This window comes from Condylura cristata, unplaced genomic scaffold, assembly GCF_000260355.1.
Source record: "Condylura cristata isolate star-nosed mole 26May11 unplaced genomic scaffold, ConCri1.0 scaffold00051, whole genome shotgun sequence".
Taxonomy (NCBI): Eukaryota; Metazoa; Chordata; class Mammalia; order Eulipotyphla; family Talpidae; genus Condylura; species Condylura cristata.
Genome location: NW_004567152.1, coordinates 722,350 through 744,206, shown reverse-complemented (window position 1 = coordinate 744,206; position 21,857 = coordinate 722,350). Strand labels below are relative to the sequence as shown.

General features: G+C 44.3%; 1 protein-coding gene across 1 annotated transcript; it reads left to right on the top strand.

Annotated features, from left to right (window-relative positions):
- The first annotated feature begins 2,025 nt into the window (after positions 1 to 2,025).
- ZNF74 (zinc finger protein 74) lies at positions 2,026 to 14,122 on the top strand. The gene is made up of 5 exons (XM_004694930.2): positions 2,026 to 2,454; positions 2,845 to 2,930; positions 8,519 to 8,645; positions 9,068 to 9,163; positions 10,679 to 14,122. The coding sequence occupies exons 1-5, from the start codon at positions 2,421 to 2,423 to the stop codon at positions 12,328 to 12,330; spliced, it is 1,995 nt and encodes a 664-aa protein (XP_004694987.1). The 5' UTR covers positions 2,026 to 2,420; the 3' UTR covers positions 12,331 to 14,122.
- Positions 14,123 to 21,857: the final 7,735 nt, after the last annotated feature.

Sequence of the window (21,857 nt, the reverse complement as noted above, 5' to 3'; positions counted from 1 at the left end):
TCAGATTCTGAGTGGGGAGAAGAATAGGCAGATCCACGAAGTACACTGCTGAGGGGAGCAGTGGGAGGGTCAGGAGAGGTCTGCTACGCCATGTGGTCACCTCCAGGGCTGGGATCGAACTCCTGCTGAAGTGGCTTTAGCTTCTTAGTGCTGTGCTTAACCAGCTGTGCCACCAAGGAGGGCCAATATAGGTCTTTTTTAAAAAAATCACGTGGTAGGACCTCCCTGGTGGCACAATGTGTTAAAATGCAGCACTGTCAAGCTAGCTGTGGCTGCTTCAGCACGAGTTTGATCCCCCGCAAGGGAGGTGACACACAGGGTGTGGCAGACCTCTCCTGACCCACCTGCTGCTCCCCTCAGCAGTATACCTTATGAATTTCCCTGTTCTGCTCCCCACTCTGTCTCTGGTGAATCCTCTCACCCCTGCACCTCTGGCCTGTACCCCAGTTCTGTATGCATAAATAAATAAAATTTTTTATTATTAAAGATTTTTATTTATTCGTACAGAACTGGGGTACAGGCCAGAGATGCAGAGGATGAGAGGACTCACCAGGGACAGTGGGGAACAGAACAGGCAGATTGGCGAAGTACACTGCTGAGGGGAGCAGCGGGCGGGTCAGGAGAAAGTCTGCCACGCCATGAGGATCTCCTCGGGGTAGGAGGGAATCGAACTCATGCGGAAGTGGCTTCAGCTTCTTTGTGCTGTGCTTTAACCCGCTACGCCACCAGGGAGGGCCCATAAATAAATATTTTTTAAAAAATTACATCTAGCTACTGGTGGGAATGCAAACAAGTACAATCACTATGGAAAACTGTTTGGAGATTCCTCAAAATGCTAATTATGGAGCTTCCATATGACCCAGCAATCCCACTCCTAGGAATCTAAAAGACGCAAAAACACTGATTCAAAAAGATACCTGCACCCCCACGTTTACTGCTACTTTATTTACAATGGGAAAGACATGGAAACAGCCCAAATGCCCAAAAGTAGATGACTGGATTAAAAAGATGTGGTACATATACACGATGGAATATTACTCAGCAACCAAAAAAAATACATAAACATATGCCTTTTGCAGCAACATGGATGGAGCTGGAAAAGATCATGCTTAGTGAAATAAGCCAGAAAGAAAAGGAAAAATACGGGATGGTTTCACTCATAGCAGGAATATAACGGACCAGGCAAGAAAATAATGAACAGCTATATACCAGAGACATTTTGTGGGGGTGGAGTGGGGAATGGGATAAAAAACGGAGGGTGGGGGGGAGAAAGAAGTGCACGGGAATATGATGATGGCACATAGGTGACTCGGTGATGGGAAACCCACGGGGATTACAATTGAGATGGGAAAAAAATGTACAAAATGATGTAAAAATAAACTATTATATTATTTTTAAAATGTGCATTACTTAAAATTTATAATGCAATCAATAATATGGGGAAAAAGGAAAAAGAAATAAAACACTCAAAAAAAGAAAAAAAATTACGTGCTAGAACACAAACTTTCAAAAAGCAAGGGGAAGCTGTAATAAACTCTGATTCTGGAGTTTCTTAGCTTGACTTAAAGTGTGGCCCCGGCTTCCTCCTACCACTGGTATGATCCACCATAAATTGCTCCACAGCTCTGTGATCCAAATACCTCATCTTTGAGAAACCTGCCAGATAAATACACCACTTCAAATTGTTGAAAAGATGCCTAGCACGTGGTTGGCACGCAACAAATATTGACAGCTAATAGTGTCAACACTGCGCTAATTTTATAGCGCTGTCAAAGTAATGCCACCTTCCAGACGCTCCTATCCCATCTGAAGGCGTTCTAACCAAACTTCATTTCCCAGAAGGCTGTGTTATACGGTAGCCGAGGTCCGGAATACTGACTGGTGTATGCACTCCAGGCCTCCTCTGGGAAATGGAGTCCACTGCCCAAGCTGCGCAAAGGCTCCCGGGAGTTGTAGTTCGCATCGGTTCTGAGCAAGCGCAGTTTCCTTCGGAGGCTTGCAAGTGTGCTCCTTTGTGGCGGTCGCTGTCCCTTTGTGGACCCCTCTGGTCGGTTTGTCCTCAGCCGAGGGTCCTGTCTGCCATACACCCTCTGTGTCCACTGGCTCCGGGAGGCTTAGCCGGAGACTTACCCTGGCCTCGGGCCCTGTCCTCAGGAGAACGGTGTGACGGGCCGTGTACAGGGCGGGTGATGGGGCGAGAGCGCAGCCTGGGGTGTGGTGCGCTGGCTGAGCAAGACTGACCCGCACCCCAGTGGGCTTGTGATCGTTGAGCCGCGATTGCGTGTGCAATCTCCCCCGGAGCTCCCTTGCAGGCCGCCGACCCTGAGCCCCAGGGGCAGGACCCGCTCCTCTGGGGCTAGCCTGGGGCCCAGGAGGCTGCAGAGCTGCCCAGTCTCCGGGAGACGCTGCCGAGGGGCGCCATGGAGACCCCTGCCCCGAAATCCGAGGAGACAGGTACAGTTGACTCTTAGTGGGTCTGTGGATTTGCGCTTGAAGAGATTGACACTGAGAGAGGTCAGTCTAGTTTCCCAGAAGTACCCACTATAAGCAGGCCTCCTGTCTTTTCACCGTGCACAACCATTTATTCCCAATGTTTCAAGCATGTTGATGATAGGAAGGGAATGGCAGGGTTTTCCCTCATTCACTGGGGTGTCTGAGACACTGAGCAGCAGTGTCTGATACCGTATTATAATATGCAGGTAATGGGGCTCATTTCCCATCCTACCTGTGGAAAATAGTTCTTGGCTCTTCTCTGATACCCCCCAACCCCCCTTGCAGGGATGGAGTGGGCTCATTGATGTCCCTGGTGGCTATGGGCCCTCTTGACTCCTTTCTCCTTGCCAGCTCCACCATCACAGGACCCCGCTCTTCCCCTCAAAGAGAATCCAGAGGATAAATTGGGTCAGGGTCTCCTGGAAGCCAGGTCTGAGGTGAGTGACTGTCTTTACTTCCTCCCGAACATCCTCATGAAGTGAATTGGTACCTTCCTTCCCTACCCAGAATCTTTTGTCATCCCAGGACCTCCATTTGGGATCATGCTCTTAGACTCTTAGGAAGTCATGTGTATAGAAACTGTTCAGGTCAAAGGCAATATGAGAGATGCCCAGGTGTGCCTTTCCAATGAACTCTCATCAGTGTCCCTTCCAGTCTGATTCAGTCCAGAAAGTAGATCAGTCCAAGGATGTCTGAGGTTTTAGTGGAAACCCAGTAAATAGGTGACAACTCACATGCAATCACTTTGCTCTGCTCCACATGTCAGCCTCTGGCAAGTTTGTGGCAGTTGGTCATTTTTTAAAGAAGTGTTGTGGGATGGAAACAGGTATGTATGTGAGGAGAGGGGGCAACAGTTACACCAGAATTGGGGTGAGATTAATGGTAGGTTATGGCTCTGTGTACTTTTCCTCTCTACGTGCCTTCATGGAGAAACCTGCAGATTTAGATGTTCTAGGACTTCGGTAAAGAATTGGTGCTAAGACCCAAAACCCTCCTTTGTGTTTTGCTTTTCATTTTCTTCTACCACTTAATTCACCTCCACTCATCATCATATTTAGAAAAGTATAGAGAATGTAGGACAGTGAAAAAATCTGGAGGGTTGAATTTTTAAGAATCTTTTTGATTCTGTGAACCTCCACTTGAGAGAAGTAAGAACTCTGATTCAGAAAGGTTGAAATAGTTGTAAAACATAAAACATGTACTGTGAGGTGTTCCTAGATTCCATAGGTGTTAGGATGACCTAACTCCTCTCGTTCCATGAAACTCTGGAGACATGGTGGTCCCATGTACTACATGCTCCTCGACGGGTTACAGATCCAAGAGAACAGGTTAAAAGACAGTTTGGGACAAATGAGAAAATTTGAAAGTGGGTTGTATCCTGGATCATGTTATAAGAATATGAACTTTTGGGTGTGATGACAGCACTGTGATTACATGATAGAATGAACATCCTTAGTAGATACAAGCCGAAGGAACCAGAGTGAGATATTGTGATACCTGCAGCTTACCTTGGCTCAGCGAAGTGTGCTTGTGTTTGTGTGAGCGACTGCCTGCAGGGAGCTAGTACCCTTCTTGTGCACAGGGGTCATCCCTACAGGGTCATTCCTAGGTACCTAAGTTGCTGGGCCTCTTCTGCTGCATACCGTCTCACCCTCATTCATGGAAGTGTTCTGCTCTCCGGTACCAGTCCCATGGTCTGTCCTGATCTCTGTGCTAGTTTTGTTATCACCTCTGCATTTGATTTCCACATATGCTCTCTGCACTTTTCGTTCCCTGTGCTGCAGATGAAGACACACGAGGTAGGAGCTCCTCTCAGTGGGCTGGGATACCCCCCTGAAGAACCTATGCAAGGACCCTATTTTGCACATTGACACACTCATACTGAAGCCACACACCCTCTAATGGCTCCTCTCAACAGCATCACATTCTGATGTTTCCAGAACTTTGTTTATGCCTGGTTTCTCCTTCCCTCTGCTAATGCCACAGTCATCTTTCCTCTCTGCATGTCTCTGTTATGAGTGTGTTCTCAGCGTGTACCCACACTCCCACCTTCTCATCGCCCTGAAATTCAGTGGGGTATTTGGGATCAGAATTACTGAGGTAGAATTTGTATATAATCAAATTCTCCAATCTTAAGTGTAGGATTTGATGAATTTTGGGTAAGTGTGTCCAGTGAGCACCACAATCATGACCAAGAACATTTCTGTCACCCAAAAGGTTCCCTCTTATCCCTTTGGTTGGTTTTTGGCAAGTGTGGTACTGTATCAGTCAAACCTGCATTAACTTCTTTGTATGCAGGAAATTTATTTCTGGGGTATAACGTTCCCACTCTTTATTAGTGCTGCTCTCATGGGTTAAAAACACCATTTTAAGGCCCTCCCTGGTGGCGCAATAGGTTAGGACACAGCACTGCAAGCTAGTCGCAGCCACTTCAGTGCAAGTTTGATCCCAGGCCCCAGAGGTGATTTGCATGGTGTGGCAGACCTCTCCTCACACGTCCGCTGCAGACCTCTCCTCACACGTCCGCTGCTCCCCTCAGCAGTGTACTTCATCCATCTGCCTGTTCTGCTCCCCACTGTGTCTCTGGTGAACCTTCTTAACGTCCCTGTACCTCTGGCCTATACCCCAGTTCTGTATGAATAAATAAATAAATCTTTAAAAAAAACCACCATTTTAATTTTGTTGTAATTTTCATTTCGCTGACAAAAATCATTCATCTTTTTTTAAGCCCATTGAAAATTTGCATTTACTCTTCCCTGGATGACTTCTTCCTGTTGTTTTTTGTTGTTGTTGTTGTTTTTAACATTTAAACAAAATAATGTTTTATGCACCTATTTTACAAAATCAACAAATGTCTCCATTTTGTCATGTTTGCTCCAGATCATTTTTAAAACATAAAGTATAGTGTATAAAGCAATGTATTCTTTGCCTCTTTTCCATTTCCTTCCCCTTTTTAACCTGACCCCTCTGCAGCAGTATCAGAGCAAACATGGAAGGACCTCTTGCAACCTGCCTGGGGTGGATAGGTGCTGCACACAAGGCAGCTACTCAGCTGCTTCTCACCAAGATGCAGGAGCATGAGTCCTACCTCAGCACCAGTGTCACCAGAGTTCATAGACAGCAGCCCCTCAGCCTGGCCCCCAGTCATGTAGCTAGAACAGTCAAGAGTAGGGAGCCCTAAGCCTTCCCTGGTGGTGCCAGGGGTTAAAGCACAGCGCTCTGGGGCCCTCCCTGGTGGAGAAAAGGGTTAGAATGCAGCACTACAAAGCTAGCACTATAAAGTTAGTGGCATGAGTTCGATCCCCAGTCAGGTAGCTGACCCACATGGCATGGCAGACCTCTCCTGTCTTGCCCACTGCTTCCCTCAGCAGTGTACTTCTCAGTCGGCCTGTTCTGCTCCCCACTCTGTCTCTGGTGAATCCTCTCACCACTCCTGTACCTCTGACCTGTACCCCAATTCTGTATGTATAAATAAATAAATCTTTTTAAATATATAAACACAACACTCTGAAGTTGTCCACAGCCACTGCAACACGGCACAAGTTCAATTCCTGAGCAGGGAGCTGACCCCCATGGCACAGCAGACCTCTCCTATCTCATCTGCTGCTCCCCCCAGCAGTGTATTTCAGTCAATCTACTTGTTCTGCTCCCCTCTCTGTCTCTGGTGAATCCTCTCACCCCCCGGTACTTCTGGCCTGTATCCCAGTTCTTGTATGTATAAATAAATAAATCTTTAAAAAAAAAAAAAAAGAAAGAAAGAAAAAGACTAGGGATCCTAGGCAGGCCTTTAGGCTCAGACCCTGGGCGTCTTTCCAGCAGATGGTGGAGCTGTCTAAGGTGCACGTCTGGGTTTTCATAAACTACCTGGTACTGTGTGTGGTTTTAGACAGTTCCATGATGAGCATCACACTGTGCTTGGCTCCCTAAACGAACTTCAGCACCTATTGCTGTATCCTTAAGAGCTCCCCATGAGGACCATGTGGTCCAGCTCTTCATTTTCTCAGTTGTACAGTCTCCTGTTGTGTATCCAACCCTCCCAGTCAGCAGTCAGGTGTTTTCTGTTACTCTGACTAGGTAGGAATCTGAAAGTGGACTTTCAAGGCACAGGGAACCACACTCTCAGTCTTACTAGTGATGGTAGAACCACTTTCCAAAACAGATGACCCCATTACCACCCAGTGGGCCTGTGGACCCACCCACGCTTGATAGTTCGGTCCTTGTATGTTTTGCCTCTGCTGTGTGTGAAACTTTTCCATTTCTGGATCCTAGTGAAATTGAATATCTTCCCTCATGTTTACCAACCATTTGAGAATCTTCTGTGAATTCTATGCCCATTTCTCTCTTGTTTTTCTTAGTGTTTTGTCACCGTTCTATGCAGAAATTGTAAGCTTTCATGGAGCAAATACATCTCATGATTTCTGGGCTTCCTGTCATGTGTTCATGGACTTACAGAACCTTGTCTCCCAGAAGTCTTCAGATTTAGATCTTTGTCCTACCTGATTTTTAGTTTTGTGTGTGGTATGGAGGATGGTTTAATCTTGCTTACTCATCATGCTGACATTTGTCTTAGTCACCTCAATCTGCTATAACTAAATATCACAGACCAGTGGCTTAACCAACAGAAACTTACTGTCTCACAGTTCTGGAGGCTGGAAGTCTATGATCAGGGCCAGCAGGGTCAGTTTCTGATGAGAACTCTTTTCCAGGCTTGCAAACACCCCTCTTCCCATGTCCTAATGTGGCCTTTCCACAGTGTGGAAAAAAGAGATCTCTGGGTTTCTTTTTATAGGACCACCAGTCCTATTTGACTAGGACCCACCCTTTGGTAATCTTAACTGCCTTCAAAGGCCTGTATCTCCAAATACAGTCACATCAGAGTCAAAATTTTAACATATGACTTGGGGAGGAGGGCGTACTCTGTCCACAACAACACTGATAACTATATAAAAACAGGAAGGCAGGCCCAATGCCCTGTGACTACAGAGGTCCTGCTTTCTCTGACCTCACGGTAGGTGCTACTGCCTCATTTCAAAGTTTGGTAGATAGTCTGTGTCCCCTTATCTGATGTCACTGCTGCTGCACGTCCAGGGCTTCAGGGAGACCTGGTGACCCTTGGGAGCATGACACCACTACTTATTCCCCAGCAAGTACTTCCCAGGTGAGAACCGGGGTCTCCCTTCCTTGATTTATTCTTCATTATTATGTTCCACGTAATGTCTTCTGTACAGTTTCAGCTAGGCTTCCAGTATCTCTGAAGAGAGAAGAAATTAGTCAGCAGCTGCTTGCTGAGCGGTCTGCCTACCTTTGCTGCCCTAGGTCAGTGCTTCTCTCCTTGTGCTGGGAAACCCCCCAGAGGCACCTTTCCCATGCCTTTCTGTGCTCTGCTGGCCCTCCCTCTCCCCTAGCTTCTAGGAGTCATGATGGGTCTTCAGAGCTTATTTGCTAACAAGGAGGAGCCAGTTTGGTTGGATGAGTGTGGAGACCATTGTGAGCAGCAGCCTGGAAGGGCAAATGAATCCCAACCCATAGAAGAGCCATGTGTTTCAGAGGTGACCTTATTGGGGGCTGTCATTGATACTTGGAACCAGAATAACCAAAGGGCAAAGGGGGTTATTCAAAGGTTATTAGTATAGACCATGATAGGCCAGGAAGACAGGGAGCCCCTGAAGGAATTGAGGGGGGGTAAGGGCACAGGCAGGAAGGACATGGAGCAACTCCCTTGGTCACTTGGACACAGAACTTACTGATAATTACAAGGTTTTCTTCCTCAGGGTATAATAATGGCTATCGTCTGGGGTTGAGTCCTTCTGCAGTGCTAATATTTGAGTTGGGTTTCTGGGTTTTTGTATCATTCTTTCCCGTGTTGGCCCTGAGCCCATTTGGGACTTACAATAGATATCTACAGAATAATCTTCTATGCTCAAGAGGTCACCTGAGGTTAACCCTTTACTCCTAAGACCTTCAGTCAACATGTGGTCAGGAACACTGCCATGCTGAGTGAATGAGAACATATCTTTCATTCCAGGAATCAGTGACTTTCAAGGATGTGGCTGTGGACTTCACTCAGGAGGAGTGGGGCCAGCTGGACTCCCCTCAGAGGGCCCTGTACCGGGATGTGATGCTGGAAAATTACCAGAACCTTCTTGCCCTGGGTAAGACAGCTCTCCAAGGCTCAGAGTCTGCAGTCCACTCATTCTTCAATGCATAGGCAATACTGAACCTCCTTTATCACGCCCTCATGCTGGGCCTTTCAGGAAGTGATCTCTGTGCCTGGGTATATGTGGCAGGTCAGCAATCCCCTGAGTGTCCATGCTTGGAGATGTGACTGGTCCAGAGGAGGGGGAGTAAGGTAGGACAGAGAATTGGGAGCCTAGCCTGCCTTGAAGTTTTTCCAGAAAGATGTCAGTACCTGTGGGATTGTCGTTGTGCATACCTCAATTTGAGTTCCCTGTCTGAGAGCCCTCCCATCCCCGGGTCTGGCACATCTCTCTCAGTGCTGACTCCCAGGCCTGCTGTTAGTTATTCTAGAGAGTCCAGTACAGTACACAGAGCCATGCCACTTTCTCTTGAGCAGGGCCTCCAGTTTGCAAGCCAGATGTGATCTCCCATCTGGAACGAGGAGAGGAGCCATGGTGGGTGCCCAGTGAAGTCTCTGGAGGGGCTCGTGCAGGTGAGCAGGGGACACAATGGAAAGATGTGGAACTCCCGCCCTTGGTACCCCATGTGTCACGACACATCGAAAGTTGCTTTCTTCCCACAGACCCACTGCCCAAGTTCTAGCCATACTTGTTCAGTACCCTTTCTAGACCCCTCCCTGCTTGCCTTCTTAACTCAATACATGTAGCTGGCATTCTGTGTCAGGAATACAGTACTGAACATAATAGACAAAGGCATCTGCTTTCTGCAGTGTATATAAGTGTACAGAAATATTTAACAAGAATCAGCCTGCAGAGCAAAAGAGACAGAGCAGGAGGTCATATGCTCTAAATTCACAGGTCACAGAATTGCTCCAGAATGTTCTCTGGTGTGCAAATTAGTAAGAGTCTTATTTAATTTTTAAAAGGATATATGTACATCTCAGAAACCGAGAGTGTATTTACAATTTCAAGTGTTCTAAAGGAAATGCTAAAAAAAAGTTGGGGTCTCCTTCTGGCACCAGGAAATTTAAATTGGATTATTGTTTTAGACTTGTATTTACCCCCTGTTCATGCCCAATTCTTTTTTTTTTTTTTTTGTAAGATTTATTTCTTTATGTATACAAGAACAGGGGTATAGGCTAGAGGCGGGGGGCGGGGTGGTGTTTAGAAGCTTCACCAGAGACAGAGTGGGAAGCAGAATAGGCAGATCCGCTGGAATACACTGCTGAGGGGAACAGCAGGCAGGTCAAGAAAGGAGAGGTCTGCCAAGCCATGTGGGTCAGCTCCCTGGTTGACTATCAAACTTGGTGCTGCAGTGGCTGTGGATAGCTTCATAATGCTGCACTTTAACCCATTTTGCCACATGGGAGGGCCCATGCCCAATTCTAACATAACAATTGTTCAATTGATGTTCGAAATGTTTTTTAAAAAAATCAGCTGAGCATATTTAAAGATCTTTCTGGCTTTATACTTTATTGGAGGTAACCTCCCATTAAGTAGATAGAAAGCTGTACAAATTGAAGGACTTTTATAGGCAGAAGGATGCAGGGAAGGGAAGATTCTAGTAAAGAGTGGATTATTTCAGACAAGATCACCAAGGGGAAAGAAGGTTTTATTAGGCAGATTACAAGATAGGAAATTCCATACTAACTGGTTGAGATTGCATTCCTGGGAGAGGCTGACTGTAATTAGGTAAGGTATTGATCTTCGTTTGGTGTCTTGGGATTAGCACAAGTGACTCCATTTTGGGGTCATTGTGTCTTTTTAAACAAATGAATCATCTCCACCCCAGACCTCATAAGCTCTGTTCCTTTGCTAGTATCAGCTCTTTTTAGAATTCCCATGGCTTCTGTTCTTTCACCCCTTTCCCCATTCCTGTTCACTTATCAGCTCACCCTGGGTACACTCCCTTATCTCCCTGCCACCCCACTCTTTTGGTCTGCCCTTTTTTGCTCTCATGCTTTCCACGTCTCCAGGCTGATCTCAAGTCTGAGTTCTAGTGACACATATCTTGCTTACAGAAAAATTGCATTTTCCTTTTCTCACAGAGTGGGATCCTTTGCCTGAGCTTTCTCAGCAGCAGGATTTTCACAAAGAAGAGCCATTGCAGGAGCCAATGATAGAGTGGCTGGTGAGACCCAGTCTTCACAGCTCCAGTTCAGGCACCAGATGGTCCTGGGAGGGCCCTGCAGGGGGAGCTCTGTCCAGAAGTGAGACTGTTCTCTGGAGGCAAACACTGGACAGCTGTAGGGGTATTTCCATGGAGAAATGCTGGCAGGAGTATGAGGTTTCTGAGGATTCTCCCCTCAGGTACACCATCTTCACCCAGCAGAGCCTTCTTTCAGATGGAGGCTCTCCTGACAACCACTTGGAGAATTTGCAACTGAGTGAGACAGTTACCAAACACCAGAGAGCATACCCAGGAAAAAATATGTGCAAGTCAAATAAACAGGGAAAATACCCACTTGCCAGCAGGCAGCAGGGAGCCAGTGCCAGAGATGATCTCTTTGTGTGTAGTGAGTGTGGGAAAGCCTTCCATCAGAACTCTTCCCTCACTCTGCACCGGCGCTGGCATGCACGAGAGAAAGCCTACAAATGTAAGGAGTGTGGCAAGGCCTTCACCTGGAGCACCAACCTCATTGAGCACCAGAGAATCCATACTGGGGAGAAGCCCTTCTTCTGTGGCGAGTGTGGGAAAGCCTTCAGCTGCCACTCGTCACTTAACGTACATCACAGAATTCATACTGGTGAAAGACCCTACAAATGTAACACCTGTGAGAAGGCCTTCAGCTGCAGCTCACTACTCAATATGCACCTCCGGGTCCACACTGGGGAGAAGCCCTACAAGTGCAGTGAGTGTGGGAAAGCCTTTAACCAGAGGACTCACCTGACTCGGCATCACAGAATCCACACTGGGGAGAAACCCTACAAGTGCAATGAGTGTGGGAAGGCTTTCACTTGTCACTCATCCCTGACCGTGCATGAGAAAATCCACAATGGGGACAAGCCATTTAAATGCACTGAATGTGAGAAGGCTTTCAACAACCGTTCTCGCCTGACTCTCCATCAGAGGATACACACAGGGGAGAAACCCTTCAAGTGTAGCGCCTGTGGGAAGGGCTTCAGCTGCCACTCCTACCTCATTGTGCATCAGCGGATCCACAGTGGGGAAAAGCCCTTCAAGTGCAACGAGTGTGGAAAGGCTTTTAGCTCCCACTCCTACCTCATTGTGCACCAGCGGATCCATACAGGCGAGAAACCCTTTGACTGCAGCAAGTGCTGGAAAGCCTTTAGCTGCCACTCATCCCTCATTGTGCACCAGCGGATCCACACAGGGGAGAAGCCTTATAAATGTAATGAGTGTGGCAAGGCATTCAGCCAAAACCACTGTCTCATCAAACATCAGAAAGTCCATTCTGGGGAGAAGTCACTGAAATGTAAAGAGTGTGGTGAGGTGTTCAGCTGGAGCGCCCACCTTATAGAACACCAGAGAACACACAGTGAAAAGAAGCCCTTTGCCATCCAATTCAACAAGCATTTACTGAGCACATACTACATGCCCAGTACCCTGCTGGGTGCAGGGGGTACAGGAGTAAGTAGTATGGACTCAATAAATGCACTGGATGTGGCAAAACTCCTGTGTGTAGTTCAGCCCCCAGCCAGCAGAAATTTCGTGCTGGGCACCAAACCAGGGAATTAATATAACTTTTCCTGATAGTGGTCCATCCCTTCACCCGACCCAAGGGTGAGCTGGGGAAGCAGGGTGGCTCATGTACATATGCCGTTGGCACTTCCAGATGGCAAGCCTACCCTCCCATGCCAGGCCACCTCCTGGAAATGGACCCACCTCAGAAGAGAAGAGATGCTGGCCATTTGGGGATGCATTTTCCTTGATGAGTTTGGAAGTCACTGACAAAGGGAATCATCTTTCCTGAAGTTAAAAAGTAGATATTTCTGTCATTGCCCTCTGACCAGATCCTGGTGTTTCAATCTGGAATATCCTCTGTGAACTGTTACATTTAGAGTAACAATAAGAATCATAATAAAACCGAAGAATTGCAAGCAGCAGTACTTCCAGTGAACATTATTATTTTCTAGGAGCAGGTGGTGAGGGCTTGGCAAGAAGCACATTTCCTGGACTTACCCTGCAGAGTTGGTGACAGTGCTATCACAGGATAGCCCAGCAGCAGGGTAGCTGGGGACTGATGTGACAGCACCACAGTTGACCATTTAGTCCATGGGGGTAAATTAGGAGCTCTCAGGCAGGTGCCTGGTGCATCCAGAGAAGATGAATACAGAATGGATGTTTCCAGAAGTGTGCCTTCACCCAAGCAGGTGAGGCTGCCCTGCAGAGCCTTTCCTTGGCACGTAGCTGAGCTCACCAACTCAGCTCCACTGGAGGAGTGCTCCATGTGCTCTCCACAGAGGACTTCATCTGGAACTAGTATTAGTTCAACTTTGTCCTAAGCGAGTATAAGCTGCCTTCCAGTGATAATACTTTATGTTTGTATAGAGGCCTATAGTTTATTAAATGCGTTTAGCTTACCTTTTAAAGTATGGAGGCAAAATAGCCACATTTCAAAAAATGTGGAATTGAAGAGGTAGTGCCTCTCTCAATAAAACCGCATTTCGCACTTTGATGCATTACCGTCTGCTTTTTCATACTGCATTTTTACATAACTCTGAACATGGTGTGTATATATATATATATGTGTGTGTATATATGTATATACATGCACATATATCATACATATATATCTTTCTATCATTTTTCCACATAGCTGCGTGGCAGAATTTTTTCAAGTATGTGAACTGTCTTTGGAGTCACAATTCTAAATGTAGGCATAGTATTCTGTCTGTTCCATTAGATCTTTTGTTGGCTGTTAAAGTTATCTCTGTTTTTCACTATTACAAGTCATTCTTCATGAGCATCTTTTTGCATTATGCTTCTTTATTGTTTTAGAGTAATTACTTAGAAGTAAAAAATTTTAGATAAAAATCTAAAAGGGATCACTTTAATATGTTTTTGGTTGTATGGATACAAAGTAACATTGACCATTACGAAGTAACCGATCAGCAGTACTGCCCCCCTGCACACCCCTCTCTGGACATAGGCTGGCTGGGAGCTGAGTGTGTGCAAATCGTCTTTGCTCTGCTCAGTGTGGGTCCTGGGAGCGCAAGTCAGCCTGGCATTCTGCAGCCCCAGGCCCTTTCTTCATGACAGAGAAAATTCTGTTTTGTGACTGTGTTGGTAAAAGATAAATATAATCTAGCCTGATTCATTATTGTCATACTGACTTCTCTTCTTTGGAAAGAAATTATAAAGGAAACATCTTTGTGGGGTATGGACACCCTACAGTGTGCACCACATGCCATTAGTAAGCAGTTGAAAGCAGCACCTTACTATTCTGCTTCACACCTTTGGTAATTAATGAAGTAGAATAATGAACATGTTCTTTTTTATTGTTTTATTTTTTGTGTAGAACTGGGGTGCAGGCCAGAGGTTCAGTGCGGGGTGAGAGGGTTCCCCAGAGACAGAGTGGAAGCAGAACAGGTGGATGTACTGAAATGCACTGCTGAGGGGAGGAGCAGGCAAGCAGGAGAAGTCTGCCACACCATGTGGGTCAACTCCATGGTGGGGGATTGAACTTAGGCCCTAGTGGTTATAGTGCCACTAGAGAGGACCTGAACACATTTTTATTATTGGCATTCTTAAAAGTATTTGTACCTCTTGCCTATCTTTCCACTTTAGATGTTTTTCTTTTATTTGCATATAAACTTTCTTTTCTGATTATGTGAGTGATATATGTATATTGAATACTTTTTTTTAAAATCAGATTATAATAAAAATAACAGTGTCAGTTCACAGTCATTACTTGGATATGCATTTCCTTCTGGTTTGTGTGTGTGTGTGTACTTTTAAAGCAAAACTGGGTTCATGATCTGCATGTTATTTTTATCCTCTAACATTTTTTTCTAAGATTTTTACTTATTTATGCATACAGAACTGGAGTACAGGCCAGAGGTGCAGGGGCGGTGAGAGGATTCACCAGGGACAGAGTGAGGAACAAAACAGGCCGACTGAGGAAATACACTGCTGAGGGGAGCAGCGTGTGGGTCAGGAGAGGTCTGCTGTGCCATGTGGATCACCTCCAGGGCAGGGGGTTGAACTCATGTTGAAGTGGCTTTAGCTTCTTAGTGTTGTACTTTAACCCACTGCATCACCAGGAAGGGCCTATCCCCTAACATTTTATGATGAGCTTTTTCATGTTATATTTGCCAAAAGCTATTCATGGCTACATTATTTTCTAATGATTTATTATCTGTTTCCTTGTCAAAAATCATAATTATCTGTATCTATAGTTATTCTGGAACATCAACCTATATGCTCATCTTGATTATTTCTCAAGATAAATTCTCAGAAGTGGAGTTAGCTGACAGATGTCATGAATACTATAAAGATGTTGCTGTTTCCAGGCTGAACAAACATGATGCTCATGTCCTCATGGGATGGGGTGGGGTGGACTCACATATCTTGTCAGCTTGGCATTATCCTTGCGATTTCTGCCATTTTGATACATCAGGAATGTTGTTATTATTATTAGTTTGTATTTTTTTAATCTTTTCCTCTTCATCTAATTTGTCTATTTCTGTCTTTTATCCATTATTACATTTATTTGTGGATAAATGGACACAAGTATGGACATACATGTACACAAACACAAGCACACACATGTATATTGGATTGACACATTTTCTTTGTTACAGCATTTTTAGTGTGCAGTTCTTGAATTCCATGTAGTCTATTTTAATTTTTTTTTTAAAGATTTATTTTCTTATATACATACAGAGCTGAGGTACAGGCCAGAGGTCCAGGGGTGGTAAGAGAATCCACAGAGTGGGGAGCAGAGCAGGCAGATATATGACGTACACTGCTGAGAGGAGCATGGGCAAGACAGGAGAGGTCTGCTGTGCCATGTGGGTCACCTCCCTGCTGGAAATCGAACTTGTGCTGAAGCGTCTGCATCTAGCTTCATAGTGCTGCACTTTAACCTGTTGCACCACCAGGAAGGGCCCTATTTGATTTTATATTTGAAAATATAAAAACCTTTATATTTTTCTCTGGTCCTTAAAAGTCCCCTTCCTGGCCCTCCCTGGTGCACAGCGTGTCAAAGCACAGCACCAAGAAGCTTAAGTCACTTCCGCATGAGTTCGATCCCTGCCTGCCCCGGAGGTGACCACATGGCGAGGCAGACCTCTCCTGACCCGCTGCTCCCCTCAACAGTGTACTTCCTCGATCTGCCTGTTCTATTCCCCACTTTGTCTCTGGTGAATCCTCTCACCCTCTGCATCTCTGGCCTGTACCCCAGTTCTGTATGAATAAATAAATCTTTAAAAAAAAAAAAAAAGTCTCCTTCCTTAACTCTTCTTTGGTTCCATAGTTTACATTTAATTCTTAAATCTATCTTTTTTGGGACATAAAGTCCAAGGTATGGATGTAAAGTCCATTCTTGAATTGCATTCCTCACTGCTCTGTAGACCTGTCTTTCTGTCTGTAACTTAGGAGCAGGACCACATTTTAAGCAAGCTTGTAAAAAGCCAATTTAATCTGGAGTCATGTCCTCAGAACTCAATCCCTTCATGCCTCTGCATAGCTCATTGAAATTTTGGTTAGAACTGACTGATTTATAAATTAAAGAATGTGGTAGATAACTGTTCATTCATGTATCTGCCTCCAACCATCACAAAAGTTTTCTTGTAGCTCTTCTTACACTGACTCTTAGGTTAGCTTAATTTTGTGGAGCTTATAAATCAGGTTTTTTTCTGAGATATATTGATGGCAGATATGTTTTGTATGACTGTTAGTCTAGAAATTCTCAATGGTTTATAAGTTTATGGGTTTCCAGGTAAACTGTCACTCTTGGAAATAAAAACTTGCCTCTCTTTTTATTTCATTTGTTTTAACACCCACATTGACTCATATCTTCCAGGCCAACCAGTATATCTCAACAGAAGTTAAATACAAAGCCAGTATCTTTTAGGAACGAAAGTCAACTAGCACCCTTTCCATAGTCTAACTGCATCATTTATGTTAATAAAAATTTGGATTTCAGTGAGGTCAAATTGGAGATGTCTCCACTTCCAACCCTTCGCCTTTGGAACTGTATTTGGAGGTGGTTGTGCTGTCTGCTCAGGTGTATCCTCTCCTGCAGCTCACGGTGGGATCCACCTTCCTACAGGACATTTATCAGTATTAGGCCTCCCTGTGGCAGTGACCCCTCATTGACTGTAGAAGCCACCCTGGGAGCAAACACATGCTTCAGTATGTGGATATGCAGCTGCACTGGAGAAGACCCACCGTCACTGCGGTGCCTTCTAGGGTGAGCTCTGTCTGATTGTGTTACTGACGGTCACTAGAAGGACTCAGACTCAGAAATAGTTATGATTTGTTATGGCAAAAGGATAGCTACAAATCCACAAAGGAGAGAGGTGCTGGGGCAGCGGCCCCAAGAGTCCAGTCACACAACCCTGGATGCCCCTTCCAGTGGAGTTGTGACACGCTGCATTTTTCCAGCAATAATGTGGCAACATGTGTCAAGGGATGCTGACAAGGAATGCTTACCTGGCCTGTAGTGCTCCGGGCTTTTACTGGTTAGTCACACAGGTATGCCACACCCAAGTGACTGACGCCTACCACTTGGACACACCTCCCACCACCGAGTAAAACTAGTCGTTCACAATAAACCACTTTCTCAGGATAAACTCACCTGGTCAAACCTGTACAGCATAGCCCTCTCAGTCACACACGTTGTCTTAATCCACGGAATAGGGAGGACTCAGCTGTGAAAGAAGGACCTTTTTTGAGTCGGTTCTTTCCTGCTCAAGTGTCCTGGGTCCTTTAGGAGGACCCAGAATAGAGACTTGGAGAACAAATCTATAAAATGCATATTTCACAAAGGACCATTATTTCAAATTTCCAACCCAACAATAGCAAAAATGAAAATTTTTTATATTTTAATATATTTATTTGTTTTACATCATTCTTCATTTTGTTATTTTTTCATCTCAGTTGTAATTCCCTTGGACTTCCCACCACCACTTCATCCATGTGCCATCGTCATACTCCCACCCCAGTGGACTTTTCCCACCCCTATAAAATGTCTCTGGCTTATATTTGTTGTTTTTCATTTTTACATTATTAAAATTCTTTAAAAATAAGAATTTAGTGGTAAAGGATTGATCACAAAGATATACAACGAGATGATGAAACTCAACAAAAATAAACAACCCGATCAAAAAATGGGCAGAAGAGCTAAAAAGACACTTCTCCAAAGAGGAAATGCAGGTGGCCAACAAGCATATGAAAAAATGTTCAACATCACTTGTAATAAGGGAGAGGCAAATTAAAACCACCCCAGTGAGAATGGCACATCTTAAAATAACTAGCAACAACAAATGTTGGCAAGGATGTGGAGAAAAAGGAACTCTCCTGCACTGCTGGTGGGAATGCAAACTAGTACAACCACTATGGGAAACTGTTTGGAGCTTTCTCAAACTACTAAAAATGGAGCTTCCATATGACCCAGCAATCCCACTCCTAGATATCTACCCAAAAGACACAAAAACACTGGTTCAAAAAGACACCTGCACCCTATGTTTATTGCTGCTATATTTACAATAGGAAAGACATAAATCAACCCAAATGCCCAAAAGTAGATGACTGGATTAAAAAGGTGTGGTACATATACATGATGGAATATTACTCAGCAATCAAAAAAGATAAACACATACCTTTTGCAGCAACATGGATGGAGCTGGAAGGGATCGTGTTTAGTGAAATAAGCCAGAAAGAAAAGGAAAAATATTGGATGGTTTCACTTATAGCAGGCGTATAAGCGACCAGGGGAGAAAATAATAATAATAGTGAACAACTATAAACCAGAGACATTTTATGGGGTGGAGTGGGGAGTGGGATCAAAAATGGGGGGAGAGTGCACTGGACTATAGTGATGCCACACAGGTGATTTGGTGATGGGAAGTCCACGGGGATTACAACTGAGATGGAAAAAGGCACAAAATGATGTAAAAACAAACATATTATTTATAAAAACAAACATATTATTTATAAAAAAAAAAGAATTTAAAGAAACAAAACCCAACAGCAGAAGTACAATCTGATTTTAAAATGTGTCAAGGCTTTTCCAAGGAAGAAATACAAATGGTCAACAGACATATGAAAAAATATTCAACATCCCTTGGAATCAGGGAAATGCAAATCAAAACCACAATGAGATAGCACCTCACACCAGTGAGAATGGCACATATTAAAACAACTAGTAACAACAAATATTGGCTAGGATATGTGAAAAAGGAACTCTCCTACAATGCTGGGGGGAGTGCAAACTAGTCCAATCACTATGGAAAGGTGTGAGGAGCTTCCTCAGATCACTAAAAGTGGAGCTGCCCTTTGACTATGCCATTTGACTACATATCTACCTGAAGTGAAGGACACAAAAACATTTATTCAAAAGAATACATACAACCCTATGTTTATTGCAGCTCTACTTGTAATAGGTAAGATATGAAACTAAACCAAATGCCCAAAAATAGGTGACTGGATCATGATGATGCGGTATATTACTCATGCCCTTCACAGCAACATGGATGGAGCTGGAAAGGATTATGCTCAATAAATAAGCCATAAAGAAAAAGAAAAATACCTAATGGTTTCACTTATAGCAGGAGCGTAAGGGATCGGGGGGAAGAAAAGAGAGAGAGACAAGCAAATATAATAGAGTAAAAATGAAAACAATAAACAACTATAAACCAGAGACATTTTATGGGGTTGGAAGGGGGACTGGGATTGGAACTGGGAAGAATGCACTGGACTGTGGTGATGGCACTCGGATGAACTGGTGGTGGGAAGCCCATGGGGATTGCAAAACTGAGATTTTTTAAAAACACACAAAATGAATAACGATATAAAAAATAAATATAATAAAAAAAGATTTTGGCGTAACTGCAATAATAATAAAAGAAAAATATAGAATGGTCTCATTTATAGGAGGGATGTAGAGAAAAAATAAGGAATCTGAAAAGAAAAGTAACGATAATAAAGTAAACCTCAAAATCATCAGGCAACTATAGGTCAGAGACATTCTGCAGAAGACAAGGAGGGAGAAGGACCAGGACAGTGGTGGGAAGAGCACAAGGGGCTTCAGTGATGGTGCTCAGGGGAATTGGTGGTGGGAATTTCACAGGGAAACCATATATGATGATCTAATTAAGGATGATCTAATGAATATATTTTAAAAATTTTAAAATGTGTCAAGGACTTAACAGACTAAATACGATAGACAGCAAGTCGCATATAAAAGATATTCTATATCAGGGAAATGCAAATTAAAATGAGATACCACTATATCCTTGTTAAAATGACTAAAATCCAAAACAATGACAATACCAAATACTGTTGAGGAAGCGGAACAAAAGAAACACTCATTCATTGCTGTTGCCAAATGTACAGTCACTTTGGAAGATAATTTGGCTATTTCTTACAATATATTAAACATAACCTTACTATAGGATCCTTGGCATTTATCCAAAGGAGCTAAAAACTTGAGTCCACATACAAACTTGCACATGGATGTTTCTAGTAGTTTTATTCATAAATTGCCTAAACTTATAAGCAAACAAGATGATGCCCTTCAGTCTGGGAATGGAGAAATAACTGTGGTCCATACACACAATGGGATTAGTCAGCACTAAAGAAATAAGCTGCCAAGTCATGACAAGACATGGGGAAACCTAACGCATTTTACTAAGTGGAAGTAGACAATGAGTAGGATTCCAACTGCATGACATTCTGGAAAAGGCAAAACTATGGAGACAATAAAGGTGAGTGGCTTCCAGGAGTCAGTTAGCAGGAAGAGGTGAATAGGTGGATATGGAGGACTTGGGGAGCAGTGTCAAAACTGTGTAACATCACAATGACGGGTACATGTCATTACACATGTGCGCAAACACTTAGAATGTACAAGGCCAAGAGTGAAGTCCAGAATAAACTTTCTTCAGACAATGATGTGGGTGCATCATTGGTGACAGATGTCCCACTCTGATGGGGCTGATCATTGTTGGAGAGACTGCGTTGTTAGGGTGCAGGGGATAACGGGAATTTCATCTTTCTGCTCAGATTTGTTGCAAATGTAAAACTGCTAAATGAAATTTCTTGCTTTTTTTGTTTTTAATAAGTTGACCTGAAAGTTTTACCCTAGGGCCTTCCTAAAGGGCCTAAGAACACCATAACCCAGTGGGATCACTGAACAATTATGCTAAAGGGCCTGGTCAAGCCCTAACGTCAACAAGGTAGCATTGCTGCAGGATGTGGACACCGGCCTCATTGACTGGCAGTCCCTGGAAGAGGCTACCCTCTATCACGGGTGCCACAGGTCCTTTACTGTCATTTCATTCAGTGTCATCTTGGTATGACATTGAGGGGGAAAACACAGTTCCTAGCCATGACCACGGTCTGTGTGGAGCCTGCATGTTCTCCTTACATTGTATGGGTTTTCTCTGGGTAATGGGCTCTTCTTCTGCACCTTGAAGATGGGGCACTAGAGGTTTGCTGGTGTGCCTCAGTTGTCCCAGTCAGGGTGGGGGTGAGGATGAGTGTGCCCCTATGAGTGTGCTGTCCAGAAAGGGCTCCACCTCGAGTCCTAAGCTTCCAGGAAAGGCTCTGGTCACCTGTGACCCAAAATGGGAAGAAGTGGATTCGAAAATGGGTCAATGAATGAATACAAAGCATTGTTCATTTATTTATTTTAAAGATTTATTTATTTATGCATCAAGAACTGGGGTACAGGCCAGACGTGTAGGGATGAAAGGATTCACCAGAGACAGAATGGGGAGCAGAACAGGCAGAATGACGAAGTTCACTGCTGAGGGGAACAGCAGGTGAGACAGGAGAGGTCTGCTGTACCATGTGGATCACCTCCGGGGCCAGGGATGGAACTTGCACTGAATCAGCTGCAGCTAGCTTGCAGTGCTGCATCCTAACCCACTGTGCCACCAGGGAGGACTTACAAGCCCTGCAAATCATTGTTTAATAGATGTATTTTGAATCTATTTAGAAGCTTGGTGATTTTTTTTTTGTGATTTAACTCACTTTATCAGCCTATGGTCAAGTTGGCTTCATTATATGTTTCACATAGTTCCCAAGAACCTATC

Bases quoted from the DNA above. Each gene is read 5' to 3' on its own strand.
- ZNF74 (XM_004694930.2), top strand. From the start codon at position 2,421: ATGGAGACCCCTGCCCCGAAATCCGAGGAGACAG. The intron at 2,455-2,844 runs GTACAGTTGACT...TCTCCTTGCCAG, and splicing joins CCCGAAATCCGAGGAGACAG to CTCCACCATCACAGGACCCC. The intron at 2,931-8,518 runs GTGAGTGACTGT...CTTTCATTCCAG, and splicing joins TCCTGGAAGCCAGGTCTGAG to GAATCAGTGACTTTCAAGGA.